Here is an 18,187-nt window from a genome sequence, read left to right as displayed (position 1 = left end):
TTTGTATCCATTTGCCTTCAAGGTAGAGAAATGTAGTTTAGCAGAGAGGAATGGTTGAACCTTGTATAACCCTATGTTAATAAGAAACCCGGCGTGAAGTCTGGTTCATCTGAAGGTGGTAAGTGTTTTTTTTTTTAATTAGAGCAAGGGAGATTCATATACCAATCAAATGAGTTAAATATTCAAATGCACCAGTAGTCGACAGGTGATAATCGTATGGAAGATGAGTACTAAACTTGTCCAAAAGTGAAGTAGCTTCCTTTGGGATTGACCTAATTCATCAATTATAATTTATATAAATTAAATATCTATACTTTCAAAACAAAGATTTAACATTATTTCCACTGAAAACCATAATTGAGAACAAAATGTCGGGAGTCTGACTTAATCCCATTCAAAGAGTCAAGCAAGTGCAGATTTCAAAGATTTGGTAAAAATTTCCAGCGCCTTCAATCCGTCCTCGGGAGATTCTGCTTCACCCAGCAGCTTGACCATGGCACTGCCAACAATCACACCATCCGCTCCCCATCCTGCTACCTGTTACGGTACATTAATGCAAGAAATAAATATCTAGATGGAGGCAGAAGCATGGTGATATACAAGTATCAAGTTGCATGTTCTAAAGACCAACCTGCTTCACATGCTCAGGTTTTGATATGCCAAACCCTACTGCAACAGGCTTGGTTGTTGCCTGTCATAGCAAAGTTAAAGCATCAGGTGCAAGTACTCCCATCATCGATCTGTAATTACCTTGACTTAAAGGTTCACACATGTTTTACAATTATGTCCAAGCATTTTAGTAAATGAAACACAATGATCAACAAATACCTCATGTCTTCAGAATTTATGTGAGATGAACTGACTTGTAATTGCAATCTTGAGAAATTCAATGGAAATAAATCATCATGTAAAAATATGAAAGAACCAGATCTCCTTAAAAGTTTCTTAAAAGAAACAGCTCAATTCAATTATATATCAAAGATTAGTCCAGAATGATTAAAAACATATACACCACTTGGACTGGCAAGCTACTTGGTGATAATGAAAATTTGGTTCGCACGACAAACCTCTTTAATTTCTCCAATAAGAGTCTGAACCCGATCACTTACAGATGCACGGGCACCAGTAACTCCAATTGAGCTCACCTGAAATTTCCAGCAGATAAGGAGAAATCAGAATTGTTGTTTATACCTTATCAGAATTTAATCTCAGTTTGTCATAAAATTTAACATAAAACACCTGATAAAACATTAGAGTTAAACATAGTAGTAAAAGAAAATAACATGATAAAAGAGTCATCAACTTTGAAGAGGATCGTACAAGATACACGAATCCTTCTGATGCTTCGACAATAGCTTTCATTCGGTCTATTGGTGTAGTCGGTGTTGTAAGCAGTACCTTTACCACAGAAGCAGAGAAGCCTTAATATATTGACTATATGCACTTATGCAGAAAAGAAATGCATTGCTTGTGACATCTAAATGTTAGAAAACAACACGTTAAGGTTGGAAAAATAAATGAGTTCAAATCTGATAGCTAATTGGTTCCTAACGTTGCCTTCAGATATCCAATTCTGCAATATTCACCATGATTGGTAGTAACGCCGGCTTTAAAGTTACGTATATGAACCATAGAAAGCAAAAACAGTTTCATCTTTCCCCTGATTTTGTTAATTTTCACCAGGCTTCTTACATTTCCAGACTAGAAGTGTTTATTCTGAAAATGTGAGGAAAGTTTATTTTGGAGATTGATGAGGGGTTTGTAAGTTACTATGCAAATGATTTCATGAAATATCTCATATAAGTAACTAAAAAATAAAAGATTTTACAGAACCCACACTATTGCATTAATTTAAAGTATTTGACCAAGCATAACATGGTGGTGAAACCTAATTGAGATTGCAAAGAAGTTAAAGGGGGAAAAACATTCTTATAGAGGAACACACCAATTCGATCTTGTTTTTGAGAGCTTCTCTTCTCAAAATTTCAGTCTCCTCCAAAGGAACATCTGGAACCACAAGCCCTGAAAATATTTTTGGAATTTTTGAGGTAACAACATTATTTAGATGTTGGGATTCTTGAAGGAAGTAAGACTCAAAAACATTCAATCTATGGATTTCCAAAAAAAAAAAAACTTTAAGTGATAGATATAAGGCCCATATATTGGATTATATAAGAGAATTGTGAAATTAAAACAAAGCCAGCACAAGCAACACCATATTTCGATTTTCTTTATCTTATTGAGGCCTAACAATTTAAAAAAGAAACATGGGTATTTGCAGGTTTATTTTCGCTCACATTAGACATATCAACTATAGCTAGCAAGGATATATATGTATGCAGATTGAGCGAGGGAACTTGTCAACAACCTAATTAACGTACAACGCGCTGTTTCATTCATCATAGCATGTAGAAAACAAGAAAAACTTTTGACTCTTTACAGGATGCTGACTATCAATGAGGTGACCAAGAAACATAAAACTAAGGGGTCAAGGATAATCCCAGCAATATTACTAAATATTCTACTAATTGTAGTACAACTGGCCTTCAAATATTCTAAAGGCACTGCCAGGTATATAACAAGTACCTGTATAGTTGATCAGTGGCAATATGACACTTATATCCAGGAATAAGAAGTAAAAGACCTCCAAGTGGAGTTTGAAATATAAATAGGATTAGAAAGACAGAAACAGAAGAGAAAGAGAGACAGGGAGAGTCTTTGCACCTAAAGGCACATAGAATAAAGCATAATTAAAAAAAACCTGTACTTTACATATGTAGATTGACTCAAGCAATGGACAATAGTAGAATGGTAGAGACATTCAAGATTAAGTAAAGCATGACAAGTCGATTACCATGTATGCCTACATCCTTTACAGTGGACAAAAACTTCTCAACCCCACGCTTGAGAATTGGGTTGTAATACGTAAATAAAGCAATTGGACAAGATAACTCTGGAACCACCTGTACAAATTACGAGTACATAATTAGAATATGACCCCTGATTTAGGAAGTAAACAGTGAATGAAGTCACAAATAGTTATATTGCAAAATTTTTGTTTCTGTAGTTACTTACACCTAGATGCATGTATGTAACAAATTCCCTCATTCAAAAGAAAATAAAAAAATCAAGGATCTTAATGATGATCAAAGGTCTTAAATAGGTTCTTGTCATTGAAGGGCAGCAAGCTCAAAGTTCTAAATCATTAGCATACGTGAAATGAGCAAAGCACCAATAACCAACATTACTCATGAATCAAAATGTTTTTTGGTTCCAGTCAGGGATGAAGACATAAATAAGCAATCTTTTGTGCAAGAAAACAGTTACAATACTCACTTACCCTGAGAAAAACAATGGTTGCATTGACATCAACAATTCCATGCTTTAACAACTAACAAATATAACTGTTGGTTTTCCTAACAAGGTAGATGTGAGTGACAAATGCATTTAAAAGAGGTCCTTCTATTTTTTCATTTGGTGATAGACAGATGCCATGGCACTTGGCACTAGTCTTACCTCCTTCAACATTGAAAGAATAGCATTGAAGTTGGTTCCTCTTGCCAAAGAACGCGTAGCCGCAGCCTAAACATAAAGAAAACATCACTGAGAGATTTGAAAATAAACAATAAATAGACAGACCACACTGTTTAACAGACCTGGATTACAGGACCATCAGCTAGAGGATCAGAATATGGTACACCTAGTTCAATTATGTCTGCGCCACATGAGTCAAGCACCTTAAGTGCCTCAGTTGTTGTTGAAAGATCAGGATCACCAGCTGTGATGTATGGGATTAATGCAACCTTCAGAAAGAGGCACGCTTGTTAGACAGCACTAGAAAGATAACCTTAGGCCCCAAACCTCTTGGTGAAGCCTAGGTTGTTGACATTATCATAAGATTTTAAATAAATTTTACAAGAATAGTAGTTCCATTCCAGAGAACTTCCTAAAAGGCATCCGATGTGAATAAAGATCCGTTCTCAACATGATAGTAGTTTATAATTGGTAATAACTAAGGTGTTTTATCCTTTCAAGTACAAAATTTACATCATCAAGCAGCCACCTCTTCCATCCAGAATCTCAAACCAGTCTAGTAAGACAAAGGAAGTTCATAAATAATCCTAATTGACGAAAACTGTTTGAGCTCTGCAAGCACACTATCCAAAAGTTGACAGGAGTCAAAGTGGAAAACGTAGCTTAACATGGTTAAGTCAACCAAAAATCACTGAATGATTCTATTCTCTGGCTACCTTACTTATACAAGCCATAAAAATATTACAGTGCAACAAAAATCAGAACAATTGCATCAACGAGGCGTGTTATCTTAACAAGCCTACGATTCCACTAATGTAACCGCATATATCACATACAAAAACACCCATTTGAATATAAAGTTTGAAAATTTCTCTCATAATAAAACTACAATCTCTTTCTTCTACCCAATTTAGAGTATCAAAAAAAAAAAAAACACACATAAAGGAGAAAAAGGGTAAAAGAATGCTTACTTTGCCTTGTGTTTTCAATTTGGAGAAAGTGTCAGCAAGGCCAAGAGTTGTAGCAGTGGTTACAGTAGCCATTGGAGTGAATCTCTTGGTTGAAACAAAGGCCTTGCCGGAGGAAAGGCGAGATAGTGAAGCGAGATTGTGCTTCTTTAAGTGGAGAAAGTCGGCCGTTGATTTCAGAGCAATAGCCATTACAGTGGGGTGAGAGAGGTTTTTCTTTTCTTTCTTTTTGTTTTTTCTCTTTGGGTACTGTAATGGGCTTACGACAATTCCGGTTTATAACGTGCCAACCAGCCCTATTCCATTTTAAGCAAATTTGGGTGGCTAAATTTTTTACCATTCAATGTATCAGACTTCCCTAATTCTGGATTGGCGTTGATGGCAAGGTTCATCACGTTTGTGTTTTTCCATAAGGAAAGTTGTTAAGTCCTCGTTTATCCTAAAAAACATGTTGTACCAGTACTACTACATAACCACACCAAGAGCTTTTACCCTCTAAGAGTCCGAAGTTTCTTGCTAAAACCCAAAAAAAAAATGAAAGAGCAGTTGAGTCGATGTTGTGCACATATTAAGCTCAACGGAGTATTTATTAGATGAGATGAAAGAGTAGTAGGTTAGTTAATTGCACCTTAGGGGCACTTGATGGCAAAGGCAATTGATGCATTGCTTCATCCTGTAATCCCAGATATAGAAAAGAGTGGATGGCCGCCAAAATATCACAAATTCGCCCGTATCTACTCATTTCTCCATATATATATATATATATATAATGATTTAAAATGTGAATAAAAAATATATAAAATTAAGGGTACTATGTGTAAATACTATAAATTTTAAAATAAAAATTTTATAAATACTTAAAAGACCTCCTAATCTAGGTATAATATTTTAATTTTTTTTTTCTATTTTCTCCTTTTCCTTCCTCTCGTCACCTTTTTGTTGTATTGAAAAGTACGATAGTTTTTTCTTTTTCTTCCCCTTCTTTCTGTACCCCTCCCTCCTCCGATTTCCACGTACCACCATGACTAGAACTCAAAATCATAACGAGCAAGACGACACCTACACCATAGAGTGAATTTTCCAACAACAATTACAAAAATTTAATAAATTTACAAAATTTTACCAAAAATAATAACTCTCAAAAGTTGTGTATTTTTTAAATTAAAAATTATGATTTTTCATATGAGAAGTTGTGTCTGTTGAATTGTAAGTGATGTTTAATCTGAAAAGTTATATCTTTTGATAAAGTGATATTTGTAAAAACATTTTCAAAGTTAAAAATTGTGAAACAGTTGAAAAACATCACTGTCTAAAAGTTATGATATGAAAAATAATTTTTTCATTTTGTAACTCAAATGTTATATCTTATAGTATAAATAGTTGTCTTTATAAAAGTAATTATTGAAATAACACATTTATTTAAAGATTATAACATGTAAAAGTAAAGATGTATTCAAGATATAGAGGTATCTTAATGAAAAGGTACTGTGTCTTTAATGAAAAAATTCTTGCAAATCTATATACAGAACTTGCCGGTTTAACACACAAAAAACAAACAAGTTAAGAGCAAAAAAACAAAAGTAAGAGAAATATTATGTATTGAATGAAAATTCAAAAAAAACAAACATTTTTAGTTCCACCGTTTATAAAAAAATTTCAAATTCTTTATAATTTACTTATTGCAGAAAATAGATTTTAAGATTAAACAACTTTGTAATTTTTGAGTGTATCTAATAGTCTACTTTTATAAATGTAAAAATAAAGTTAAATGTTGGTTTCATTGTATCTCTAAAACTATTCACATAATTCCTATTTTACATATTAAGTGGTGAGAACAGAATAAATCTTAAAATAACATCTACAAAGACATGCTTAAAGTCAATTTTGTCGGTTCATTTAAATTCCGAAAACCCCATTTATACCAACATCAAATCTTATAATATTTCACCTTAGAATGCTTTAAATTTTAAAATTGTTCTCTCAAGAACTTGGTTAAATTTAAAATTGATCAGGTAGGTTAAAAATACAAAAACCTCCCTATATACAAAAAAATTATACCTAGTTTACTTAGAATATTATTACTTAATTTTTTTAATTTTTTTCACTTCAAAATTATAATATTTTTTGAATTGTTAATAAAATAATCTTATATAATTTATTTATTTCTTTTAATTTTTCTTTTTTCATTGTCTCTTTTTTATTTTTTAAGTTGATAAATGTTGAATAAAAAATATTTTCATTATTATTTAATTAAATTAGAGTGATATATTCTTTGTATTTTTTATTTTCAATTATTTAAGAGTAATTATGATTTTTCATATTTGTTAATAACTAGTGACCATAGTAATGCAAAATGAAAGGCCTAACCATGCATTGTGAAACAAAAGGGACTAAAGTGTACTTTAGAATTGTATTAAGTTTTTTTTTTATATATATTTACTTGTTATTTAATATCACATGGTGTTGATATAATATATTGACATTTAATAATAAATGATGACGTGGTGTGTCGATAGGATCATATGACATTTTTTATTTCATATGTCAATATCATGTTAGCACCATGTGAACATAAGATGTTAAATAGTATTTTGATTAATAACAATTAATCAATAGTTAATTGTAAGGAAGTTGGCTAAAAAAAAAAAGTATATGGACTAAACTATACGTAAAAAAAAAAGAATTTATTCAAAAATTTTTAAATATTTCATGAACTTTTGAAAACATTATACTTATATTTTATCTACATTATTCAGTATATTATATGTATAAAGTTTTTACGTTATTGCTTCAAATGCAAATTAGGAATTAGAGCCGGTGAGGGTGGGTAGAAGGGCTTCAAAATTTCAGGTTTGAGCTGTGTGCACCAAGTGTCTAGTGTCCACACCATCCATCAAATGTCTTATGCCCAATTCCGGACAACCCCATGTTCTCTATGGGCTCGAGCTGGCCCATCTTTTATTGGGAAGGTCTTTGTTTCATATTAAGATTAACAAAATTAAAAATAGTACGTACATAATAAGTATAATGTTCAAATGTATTTTTAAATTATTTAAAAATATTTAAATAAATTTTTATTTTTTATTACATTTAATCAAATTTTATATTTTTATTTTGAATCAAATAAATCTTTATGACTAATAATTGATTAATTACCATTAGTAAAAATGTTATTTATCGTTTTACATTCATATGACATTATATAACAGTAATGTGTAGGGTAAAATATACTATATGATCATGTTATTATATCAAATTAATATATCATGTCATCATCAATTATAATACGTCAACATACCATATCATAATTAATGATAATATTTTAACACTACATCAACATCACGTGACATAGAATACAAATGATATTTTGATTAAATCAAGTATTAGTTATAAGAATTTATTTGATTCAAAATAAAAAGTATAAGAGTTTATTTCACTCAAAATAAAAATATAAAAAATTGATTGAATGTAATAAAAATATAATTTTTTTTAAAAATTTTTTAAATAATTTTGTGGCCTTTTTATATATTATGCCTATATAATATAACCAACATAGGTTTCGCTTTTCCCCCCTCCAACCAAATGACAAAAAGAAAGAAATCATGTACTGGTAACAGCTGCATTTAAGAGAGATGACGGTAAGAGAGATCAGAACAAATATATTTGAATTGATTGCCTTTCTTCGTGGAAGACAAAATGTAGATGGAGAAAGGAAATCTATCTTCATTCATAATAATAGACTGCAAGACACAATAGTGTGATTAAAGAAGATGCACGTAAAATCTAAGTAGGATTGTGTTGTGTAGTCTCTCAGTTCCAGTTCCAGGTGCTGTCCGGTTGAAAGATTGCCGCGGATTTGTTTGCTTCGAAATGGAGGCGTTACCGCTAACACGTGGAGGATAAGGAAGCAAGTATGAAAGCACAAGGACAAACAAGCCACATGGTAGTTGCCCGGAGGAGGCGTTTTGCACAATAAAAATCGACGCCGTTTTCAGACCACTAGCTAGAAAGGACAGACCCAAGCAAACAGCAAAAAATGGGCTTCCCACGTAATTTTGAACAAACTCAACCCCTTTTACAAAAAGGCGCAACATTTTTAACCACGATAAAAGCCACTCCCTTTTTCATCCCCGCTGTGTGTGTGTCTCTCTCTCTCTCTCTCTCTCCCTCTCTCCTTCTCTTTTCTCCTTCCGTCTCTCTCTCTTAGCGCTGAAGAAGAAAAAGGAACAAAAGACGAGCAGAACCGAAACTCTGAACTTTCCCTTCTCACTGGGAGATAGTAGGAAGATAGTAGTAAAACCAAGAAAGAAAAAACCTTGTTTGTCTTAAAGGGAAAAAAAATATTCTTTGTGTGTTATTTTGTTTGGTTCACTTTCTTTCGCCATTTCCTTTTTGCATGTAGATGCTCTTTGGTACCCCTAACTCGCCACTGCGACTCATTTCAACTCAATTTGCACTAGTATATCTTTGACTTTCTCATGGCCAATAACCCCAACGAGGCCCCCGCCGATGATTTCCTCGAGCAAATCCTCGGACTCCCCAACTTCGCGCCAACTGAGGCGGGCTTGCCGGGACCCGACGGTGGCTTGGCTGGAACCGCTGCAGCGGCTGGAGCGCCGATGTTGTTGCAGCTTAGCTCTGGTGATGGCGCCGGACATCTCGCTGCAATCGGCGGCGGGGGAGGCGGCGCGTTTCACGGACAGGTTTTTCCGTTGGGGTTGAGCTTGGAGCAAGGAAAAGGCGGGTTTTTGAAGCCCCAGGAAGCTTCCGGTAGCGGCAAGCGCTTTCGTGACGATGTCGTCGATGGCAGAGCTTCTTCTGTAAAAAACGTAAGAAAATAATTTGATCATTTCTTTTTATTTTTCATTTATTTAAGGTTCGCTTGTGTTTGCTTGGTTCACGAGGAACGGAGGAAAAGGATAAAAACAATATAAAACCTTTACTAGTGGAGAGATTTCTTTTGGGAACTTAAGTAAGGAGCTTGTTTCTATGGTGCTAACTAGTGATGGACTTCTTTTCAATTATTGGTCACTTAATTTTTTTTCAACACTAATTGGAGGCATGCCTATTTGTCCTTGTTGGATTATTTTAAGTTTTGCATTGTCAAATGTGGTGTGACAGCGAATTTGTCTGTTTGATTTTATCATGTTGCTATGTCATGTGTGTTTCTGTCTAATAGCAGAGAAGACAAGGGAAAACATGACAATTTTTGGAGCAGGGGGCGGGTTGGGAGTTACTGTTGTGAGATGCCAAGTTTTGGTATTTGACAAAGGAAAGAATACATCAAGGTCCTTCTAGGATTTTTCAAGTGGCGTAAGTTAATTCACAGGGTAGAATTATTCGATTAAAGAAGAGTCTGCTTCAACTGCTAATTAGCCACAAACCTGCATCAGCAAATGAAAAAGAGTTTTACTCCAAAAATGAAGATTTTACTTGTTAAGGATTACAGAACAACTGGTTGAAACTTGATACCTAGGGCCATAGCAGTGAGAACAAAAATATTCCCTAAATCTCCTTTATGTTACACTTTAACGGCCATTAAAATGACTGATAGTTGATTCCTTAATTTGTACTAAAGTCATGCTTTTTCTCATTTGCATTTGGGGATTGGCTTTTGGTTTAATGGTCCATCTGCCAGGAGAAACTGGTCCTGAGTAGGTTTCATGCCCCTAGCTGCCAAATTTGTCAACTTCAGATTAGAGTTCTGTTAGTACTATCTTTTTCTGTAATTCTATCATTTGTGATATGACCTATAAAATTTTCCAGGTTTTCCATGGCCAACCAATGCAAGCAACTGTTGCTGCAGCACCACATCCACCATCAATGCGTCCAAGGGTGCGGGCCAGACGAGGACAGGCCACGGATCCTCACAGCATTGCTGAACGGGTAAGCTTAATTTATTATAAATAATCATTACAAACATGGGAAGGACAGAATATATTGAAGGGCAGTAATTCAGGTGTTTCTGGCTTAGAATCTTAGGCATGATTAAGTTAGTTCCTTGCCAAGGAAAAAGTTAAAAACCTAGAATTGTAACATTAAGTGGATGTCTTTTAAAGAGTGACTAATTTGATCTGATAGATAATTTTAATGAAATTGTTTTAAGTACTATTTCTGTTGTTTGGTTAATATGCAATGTTGAAGGTCATCTCATCCAGAAGAAATTATGATTTAAAGTATTTCTTTTGGCATGTGTATTTCAGCAATTGAAAGAAACAGACATAAGATGTAGCTAAGACATCATGAAGTCATAAACTATAAAAGATTAGTACTGTTCTGTCCTTTTACAAATCTTACAAAAAAAAAAAGTCATATATAAAAATATAGAGATATATAAAACCCCACAGGTTTAACATTTTTAGGAGGGAATCTAGTGGCAGGCAAAATTGCACCTGATTGCCACTTCTTATGATGTGAAATGGCATAGTGAACCTGCTCAACAAATAGTTGCAACAGTAACTAACCATAGTGAACCCTTCCACTTTCTCCCTTGGTACAGTTGCGCAGAGAGAGAATTGCTGAAAGAATCAGAGCATTGCAGGAACTTGTTCCTAGTGTTAATAAGGTGAGTTCTTTTTTTATTAAGTGATAAATTTACTTGTAAAATGATTTGCATATTTCAAATATATTTTTGGGCAACATTGTGAATAAGTGCTATTTTCTTATATTGGAACTCTATCGTCAAATGAAGGTAATGCTGTTGTTATGTTGGAAGGAAAAATAAAATGATGAATCAGGAAAAAAGATCTTATGATTAGTCTTTTTCTTTCCAAAATAATATTAAGGAGCATGCTTTTATTGAGAGCAGGGAACCATAATCTATAAATGCTGTCTGTCATTGATCTTATCAGCCCCTAACTGCTGATCTGCCCCATCTTGTCGTATAACCTTGCAATAGTTTTATGACTAACCTTGTCATATAAAAGCTTTATAACTGTTTAACTTTATTATTGTTTGAGGGTTGTCCACTTTGTTAGGCTCATTTTCCAACTAACTTTATTGTCCGTTAGTCAAATTGTGTACAGATATTGAATAGATTGATGTCCTAATTCCAAAGCTAGTAACTTAATAACTTTACAGTTGACTATTGTTGTTTAACCTAGCTAAGTTGATTATTGTTATAGGGATCTCTTTGAGACATGGGTGACATTATGGTAGATTTGTGTGTCTTGGGAGGTAAACCATGAGAAAGTTTAGCTATGTATAATGCATCTTACTCCGTTTAGTAGTGACATACGTTTCTTTGTGCAGACTGACAGAGCAGCCATGCTTGACGAAATTGTAGATTATGTGAAGTTCCTGAGGCTCCAAGTTAAGGTATCATTAACTCTACTTACCTGTTTAATTTCCATATTTCTTATTCAGATTTTACTTTACTGCATATTGTATTGCTGCTCATGTTTATGAATCAGTCTATGATATTGTATTAGATGAATGTGGTTTGTAATTTAGAAGTTACCCCCAATCAACATACTTGGGTCAGTGTTTGGTTGATATGCATCTGCATGTTCCTTTTTGCCTAAATACTGCTAAAGCATCACTGAATTTGTCCTGTCGAGCTTTTGCTTGTTCTTCAAGGAATACAAGTTAGAAGAAGAAGTTTTAGTGAATGTTTTTAAGGGTTTGGAATTTGTTTTCCCTAATTGCTACAGTAGAAAAATTGATTCATGCTATTATAGTATATATTTTACTTCTTCAAAGGGTGACAATGACATTGCCACGTTTTTGGTAATCGGATTCTCCCACTGTATGCGTATGTTCCATTTAATGGTTTGCTTAGGATCATGTAATCCATCTAAGGAAATGAAGAGAAAAGAACCATCATTCTGATTTGAAATATTTTGTTCCCTCGTACTGATATGTGATTTATTCAACAGGTCTTGAGCATGAGTAGGTTGGGCGGAGCTGGTGCGGTGGCACCACTTGTAACGGACATCCCACTATCATCAGTTGAGGTAATAAACAAGTAATCATGCACATGTTGGACATTTTATATATATTCGGCTATTCAGTCAGCAATTGAGCTTCCCAATATTATACACTACAACAGGATGAAAGCGGTGAGGGTGGCAGAAACCAACCGGCATGGGAGAAGTGGTCAAATGATGGAACAGAGCGACAGGTAGCTAAGCTCATGGAAGAAAATGTTGGAGCTGCCATGCAATTCCTTCAATCAAAGGCGCTTTGCATCATGCCTATTTCACTGGCCACGGCAATTTACCACACACAACCACCAGATACCTCCCCTATTGTTAAGCCGGAAGCAAATCCTCCTGCATAGGCCTGAGAAAAAAGGGTACGCATCCCACAGGCCATCCTGGGTCCCGCACTTTATTTGTCCTATTCTAACCCCCCACGAAATAAGTTGTTTGCTGGCTTCAAATTGCAATCAAAGTCAGATGCCATGGCTCTTGCTTTTTGCCTTTCTTTCCAGCTTTCCTTTTTTTTTTTTTCTTTCTTTCTTTCTTTTGTTCAAAACAGGGTTTGATGTCAATGCCTAAAAAATTAGAGGCAGGCCCTTGATGTCTTGACAAGTTCAAGTAAAGGAGAAGGATTGTCAAAGCTCACTTGATATGCTCTTCCTTTTTGCATCAAAGGTGGGGGTGGTGGACAATGATGGAAGCACTTTTGTAGTGGGGCTCTGATTTTTGGTTTAGTGGGTTGTGGGACCTGCAAAAAGAGATAGATGGGTATATATAAATTATTATATATATATATATTATTGTAACAGTGTATTTTCAGAGGAAAGGAATGCAGAAGTAGAATGGATAATGGTTGGCTATTCCAAAATGCTTGTTGTTATAGTCCAACTGATACTTGATAGTGCTTACTTTGTTGAAGGGGGAGCGTGGGTTATGTTTCCAAAAGTAATTTGACTTCCTTTTCCCAAATTCTACTGAATCATTATTGGGCGGAGAGAAAAAGGAGAGAACAGCCGGGGCGCAAGGGCTGGCTTCACCCTTGAGGCGTCCTCATTCTTTATGTGTATTATTAGTATCTCATTTTTAGCGTTCAACAGTTAGCCACCAACTAAAGTTGTAAATTTGGGCAGAATCCCATGCTAAAACCAAGGACGTTTTCAGCAGAATCTAATAGCCCTTGATTCTGATGACACTGGTGATGTTTTCAGGTTTATCCCAGCGCTTGCTGCAGCACCCTATTCCAGTGTTGTTCAACATCTAGAAACATTCAAGGCATTCCAATGCCACAATTATGGCCTGCTTCCATCCTCCAAGATTTTTATCCAAAACACTGACATCAATCATCTCATAATTTATAACAAGTTGAAATTGCATGGAAAATTCAACTGATGTCATATTGGTAGAGAAAATACAAAAAATGGCAGGTTGAGCTTGACAAATTAATTCAACAAGAACATACACCCCAGAGAAGCCTGGCAACATCCAAGCTTTTGCATTATTGGAGGCAGCATTGGCACGTTAATTTTAGCAGGCATCAAGATCTCGGCATGGGGGAGGTTTTGGATCACTTAGCAAAGTGGTATTTCCTCCTTCTGGTCCACTCTTTATACGCTTAGGATTTTGAGTGCCAGGCTGATATATAGTAGAGAAATTAAAACATACATTAGTGATATCACTGTGCACATAAAAATGATCCAACTCAAACAACCCACATGCTTACCGGTGGCTTCTCTCCCCTTCTTAACATCTCAACTATCTCAACAACTCGTTGTGGAGTAACATCTTCCTGCATTAAACATGAAATGCCCAAATTAAATTCCAGTAGGTTTCTATCAGTCGAGGACGCCAAACATATGGTAAATAGGGCAAATTGAGTGGAATTTTCAGGAACCCACATAGTAATTATAAGTATATCCTTCAGATCCATTAGAGTAATCAGCAACCGTGATCATGGGAGCATTTACACAACATCCCTGCAGAAAAGCAATTAGTAAAATGTCAAACTTGTCAGTAGAATAAAGAAAAAAGGTTACATACCATAGACGTCTATCTCCAGATTGCATTTATCTTACAACTACCATTACTTGAGGACAAGTAGCAATACATGGATGATTAGGTAAGCCATGCCTAAAATACCCTATAGGTTATTGAGTAGACGTTTTCATCCATTGCAAACTGAACTAGGAAATTTCCAGTATCCTAGCTAGAAACCCTTTTCATGCATCTGTTCTCCAGATATCCTCTGGGACCACTAGCCATAAATTGATAAATGTATTATTGCCATGCCAACTTCTTACATACCAACAAAATCTACGCAAAAGTTAATTAAAAGATACAGATCCAGATAGGTAAACATGTAAAGGAAAAGACTTACCATACATTCCATTTCTCCAACTGAGAATAAACCATCCTTTGTTACCTCTGCACAACCGAACCAATAGAAACTTAATCTTCAATACTATTTAAATTTTCAAAATGTGACATGAGCATTGGGTGACGTAAAATAAAAGTACAAATAATATGTTTACCAAACTTACCATTGCGCTTAACCCCCAAGTGTTTCAATAAGGCTTCTTCAATTTCTCGTGAACCACGTATCATACAAGGTGTTGTGCCACAAACCAATAGATGGTACTTGCCAACCTGAAAAACAAATGAATAAACTCATATAGGTACTGCAACTTTGTTAATTAAGAAAAGTACATAAAAGAGGTCTCAAGGTGCAAAACAAAAATATAAATCTGACCTTTGACCGGTTGAACATTGAATAAAATGTTGCAACCTCATACACACGAATAGGAGCAACTTCTATAACCTTTGCCACCTGTGCAATTTGGTACATGTTTGATTAGAAATATAATTCATTTAGCTTTTGCTCTAAAAAGGGGCTACACCACTCTAATTATCGGCATGAAAATTCAGTGGATGTTAGTTATGGCAACAAACATTTAATTTGCTTAGCTACAAAAGAAAATCTACAGACCTACATGTATTACATTTCAGGCAGATATTTAACAACTGGGTGATGCATAACGAAGTAACACCTTTTTAATATTGTGACTCACCTAAGTACTAAGCAATTGTTATTTCAATAACAAAATGGTCTAGCCAATAACCACTCGCACTCTTTATGTAATTTCAATAAAGGAACACTAGTTATCAGCAAGAAAAATATTAAAATCATACAATTAATTATTTCAGTCTTTTAATCAAATTGAACCTCAGCCAAAGTAGTGCTTGAGAAAATTATCTTGCTATGGAATCCTATACTTGCATCAACTTTTCTTTTTTATAGGTCCTATGCTAACACCAACCTTTTAACAACTAAGTGATGCATAATGAACTAACACCTTTTTAATATTGTGACTCACCTATATGCTCAGCGATTGTTCTTTCAGTAATAAAAAGGTCTAGCTAATAACCACTCTTTATGTGATTTCAGATATAGGAACACTAGCTATCAGCAAGACAAATGTTAAAATCATACAATTAAATATTTCAGTCTTTTAATCAAATTGAAGCTCAGCCCAAATAGTTGTAGAGAAAATTATCTTGCTTTGGACTCCTACACTTCAATCAACTTTTCTTTTTTATAGGTCCTATACTAACATCAACTTGAATCTTCAATAACATCAAATTATATATTAACAGGAGATCAGGAACTAATATTACAGTAACAACATGCTTCACTTTTCCCTTTCGTATGCACATGCCAATAAGAGTAAAAGTACAGGTCATTTGCATGATTCAGCATTAACTGCAGTCTGATATCCATCACAGAATTCTAGCATGAACTTTGCCTACAACAATGATACGAGTAGCTACGTACATGGCAATATTGCGGTGACAAAATATAAGCAACTTGCTGGCACAGTCAACAGTCTAGTTATCCCTTTCTTAGAATTAGTAGCAGCTAGATGTATCTAATCTGCCACATACTGGCTCAACTTCACCAGCAATATAGAGTATGCATAGAAGCCATTCCCTATGGCCAAAATTTACTCATAACAAATACTTAAAAAGACATCAATCTGATGATAGAGAAGGAAAATTGTTACCAAAAAGTGACTTGGAAAATATTTTTTAAGTATTTAAAGCTTAGATTAAACAAAAAAAAAAAATCTAAAAGCAACTCTTTTCTATTAGGTTTAGCATTATACCATACAAAATAAACCATACAGCATGAAATGATATGTCTGTTCGATAGAACAATAAAAGTTTTACCCCAATCTAACAAATCTAATCCCTAGAAAAGTTTGTGATGCATTTTGGCTTAAAAAAGGCACATTCATTACACACCAAAACCTTCAGCTGGCTCGGAACTAGCACTGCCCACAACCTAGCAACGGAACTAGTGGAATGACAGGATCAAAACTAGCATAAAGGCAAAAAATACTATAATTTGCCTCCAAAAGTGGTTAGTTTCATGTCTAATTCTTCATATTAACTATATATCACTAGATTTCTGACATTTGAAAATACCAGTTCAAGAATATTTAACGTATGCCCCAAATGAATATAAATTAAGAGAATTTATGCAACATACTGCATTCATGGCAGAAACAGGAAGCCACCCTCCATGCTGCTGCTGAGCAAGATCTAACAAAGGAATAACTGCAGATTGCTTGTAGTTGGATGGATAATGAGACAATATCTCCTTGACCTATGCATAAATTGAGATTAGAATGGTAACTACCTTTGGATTTTAAAAAATGGAACAAATTGCTAAGCAAATAACAATCCCTCTGATAAAAGTAAATCAATCCAAATTTCACACAATTTAAACTAGAATGATGTTACAAGGAGAGAAAAAAAAACACTATTCTACGTTTCTGATAGAATTCTAAGAACACACCAGCCTTCTACAACCAAACATAAAATGCAAATCGTTAAGTTCATATACGTTGTCAAAGTAAAATTAATGGCATTTGATTTCAATATATTAAATTTATTGGAGTTTATGGAAAAAACCTCAAATTTATCTCTTGTTACCATCCAGTCATAAATTTATCAACTTTACTTAGTCCCAAATCCCAATTTACTGACGTCAAAGTCAAAAGCTTTTCAATCTACAATGATGATAAATGGTAACCTATAACTCAAACTGTAAGCATCTGAACTAACCGTTTCTTTATTTGCCTCGGAAAATTCCCATGGAAGGCCGGGACTGTTATCTGGGCTATCAATGTGCTGCAGCCAAAAAAAAAAAAAAATTACACCAAATTCAACCCATCAACTTCTTTTCCACTGTAATATTTTTAGGTGGAAAAGGGGTAAAATTTAGCAGTGTCATATAAAATCAAAAAACATATATTTATTGCAGGGACGATTGGGACGTACATAGTTCAAGGCAGTGGAGAAGGATCGACACGCCTGCGGAACAGAAAAAAGGGGAAATTGAGATCGAGAGGTGGTTGGATGAGCAGAAAGCGAGGGAAAATGAAGGGGAGAAATAGGGGGAAAACCTGAGCAGATTGACGGAAAGCTTGACGGATCTCGAGAAGGCGCTGGGACGCGAGTCGAGCAAGCATTTTGGGGGAGACCCTCCTTCGTTAAACTCAACCAAATACTGAAGAGTAAAAAGGAGAGGAGTTGGGGAGAAGGAGAACAAGAACAAGAGAGCGCATAAAACTAACAAATTACAAGTGCTCAATTCCTAACATTCACGCTTTGGGAGCCTGGTTCCTTTTGGGCCTCGCATAAAATGGTTTGCTCCTCCGACTTGGCCTTTTTGAAACTGGCCTGATTAGGATATCTAATAAT

At 34.7% G+C, this 18,187-nt stretch overlaps 3 protein-coding genes across 5 annotated transcripts; 1 reads left to right on the top strand and 2 right to left on the bottom strand.

Annotated features, from left to right (window-relative positions):
* Positions 1-267: 267 nt before the first annotated feature.
* On the bottom strand, positions 268-4,927 carry LOC18613241 (tryptophan synthase alpha chain-like). 3 transcript variants are annotated; one of them, XR_001928914.2, is made up of 10 exons: positions 4,506-4,927; positions 3,657-3,803; positions 3,517-3,582; positions 2,855-2,963; positions 1,946-2,022; positions 1,321-1,398; positions 1,068-1,145; positions 829-876; positions 632-691; positions 370-537 (listed from the first exon to the last, which is right to left on the bottom strand). XR_001928914.2 is itself a non-coding variant. In XM_007050368.3 (9 exons), the coding sequence occupies exons 1-9, from the start codon at positions 4,692-4,694 to the stop codon at positions 403-405; spliced, it is 939 nt and encodes a 312-aa protein (XP_007050430.3). In that variant the 5' UTR covers positions 4,695-4,918; the 3' UTR covers positions 268-402. The 3 variants fall into 3 exon arrangements, 2 of the variants coding, with proteins under 2 accessions (XP_007050430.3, XP_088659252.1); XM_007050368.3 differs by lacking the exon at positions 829-876 and having other exon boundaries at positions 268-537; positions 4,506-4,918; XM_088803126.1 differs by lacking the exons at positions 370-537; positions 632-691 and adding an exon at positions 726-740.
* Positions 4,928-8,306: 3,379 nt separating this feature from the next.
* Positions 8,307-13,393, top strand: UNE12 (basic helix-loop-helix (bHLH) DNA-binding superfamily protein). The gene is made up of 6 exons (XM_018128099.2): positions 8,307-9,331; positions 10,269-10,388; positions 11,002-11,067; positions 11,754-11,819; positions 12,380-12,457; positions 12,553-13,393. The coding sequence occupies exons 1-6, from the start codon at positions 8,981-8,983 to the stop codon at positions 12,781-12,783; spliced, it is 912 nt and encodes a 303-aa protein (XP_017983588.2). The 5' UTR covers positions 8,307-8,980; the 3' UTR covers positions 12,784-13,393.
* A 306-nt stretch (positions 13,394-13,699) lies between these two features.
* LOC18613239 (NADH-ubiquinone oxidoreductase 24 kDa subunit) lies at positions 13,700-18,060 on the bottom strand. The gene is made up of 10 exons (XM_007050366.3): positions 17,890-18,060; positions 17,765-17,797; positions 17,549-17,614; positions 16,971-17,087; positions 15,171-15,248; positions 14,962-15,067; positions 14,799-14,845; positions 14,320-14,397; positions 14,145-14,210; positions 13,700-14,056 (listed from the first exon to the last, which is right to left on the bottom strand). Exons 1-10 carry the CDS (start codon positions 17,953-17,955, stop codon positions 13,949-13,951), a joined length of 765 nt encoding a protein of 254 aa, XP_007050428.3. The 5' UTR covers positions 17,956-18,060; the 3' UTR covers positions 13,700-13,948.
* Positions 18,061-18,187: the final 127 nt, after the last annotated feature.

This window comes from Theobroma cacao, chromosome 1 (genome assembly GCF_053813885.1).
Source record: "Theobroma cacao isolate CCN51 chromosome 1, ASM5381388v1, whole genome shotgun sequence".
Lineage (NCBI taxonomy): Eukaryota > Viridiplantae > Streptophyta > Magnoliopsida > Malvales > Malvaceae > Theobroma > Theobroma cacao.
The sequence above is the reverse complement of the archived record's forward strand: the minus strand, read 5'-3'. Positions and strand labels throughout refer to the sequence as shown.

Excerpts from the sequence above, each read along its gene's own strand:
- UNE12 (XM_018128099.2), top strand. The coding sequence starts at position 8,981 with ATGGCCAATAACCCCAACGAGGCCCCCGCCGATGATTTCCTCGAGCAA. Across the intron at positions 11,820-12,379 it reads TCCTGAGGCTCCAAGTTAAG|GTCTTGAGCATGAGTAGGTT; the intron begins GTATCATTAACT and ends TTTATTCAACAG. Across the intron at positions 12,458-12,552 it reads TCCCACTATCATCAGTTGAG|GATGAAAGCGGTGAGGGTGG; the intron begins GTAATAAACAAG and ends ACACTACAACAG.
- LOC18613241 (XM_007050368.3), bottom strand. The coding sequence starts at position 4,694 with ATGGCTATTGCTCTGAAATCAACGGCCGACTTTCTCCACTTAAAGAAG. Across the intron at positions 2,964-3,516 it reads TTCTTTCAATGTTGAAGGAG|GTGGTTCCAGAGTTATCTTG; the intron begins GTAAGACTAGTG and ends TAATTTGTACAG. Across the intron at positions 1,146-1,320 it reads CAGAAGGATTCGTGTATCTT|GTGAGCTCAATTGGAGTTAC; the intron begins GTACGATCCTCT and ends TGGAAATTTCAG.
- LOC18613239 (XM_007050366.3), bottom strand. The coding sequence starts at position 17,955 with ATGCTTGCTCGACTCGCGTCCCAGCGCCTTCTCGAGATCCGTCAAGCT. Across the intron at positions 17,615-17,764 it reads TCTCCACTGCCTTGAACTAT|CACATTGATAGCCCAGATAA; the intron begins GTACGTCCCAAT and ends TTTTGGCTGCAG. Across the intron at positions 14,846-14,961 it reads CTTGGGGGTTAAGCGCAATG|AGGTAACAAAGGATGGTTTA; the intron begins GTAAGTTTGGTA and ends TCGGTTGTGCAG.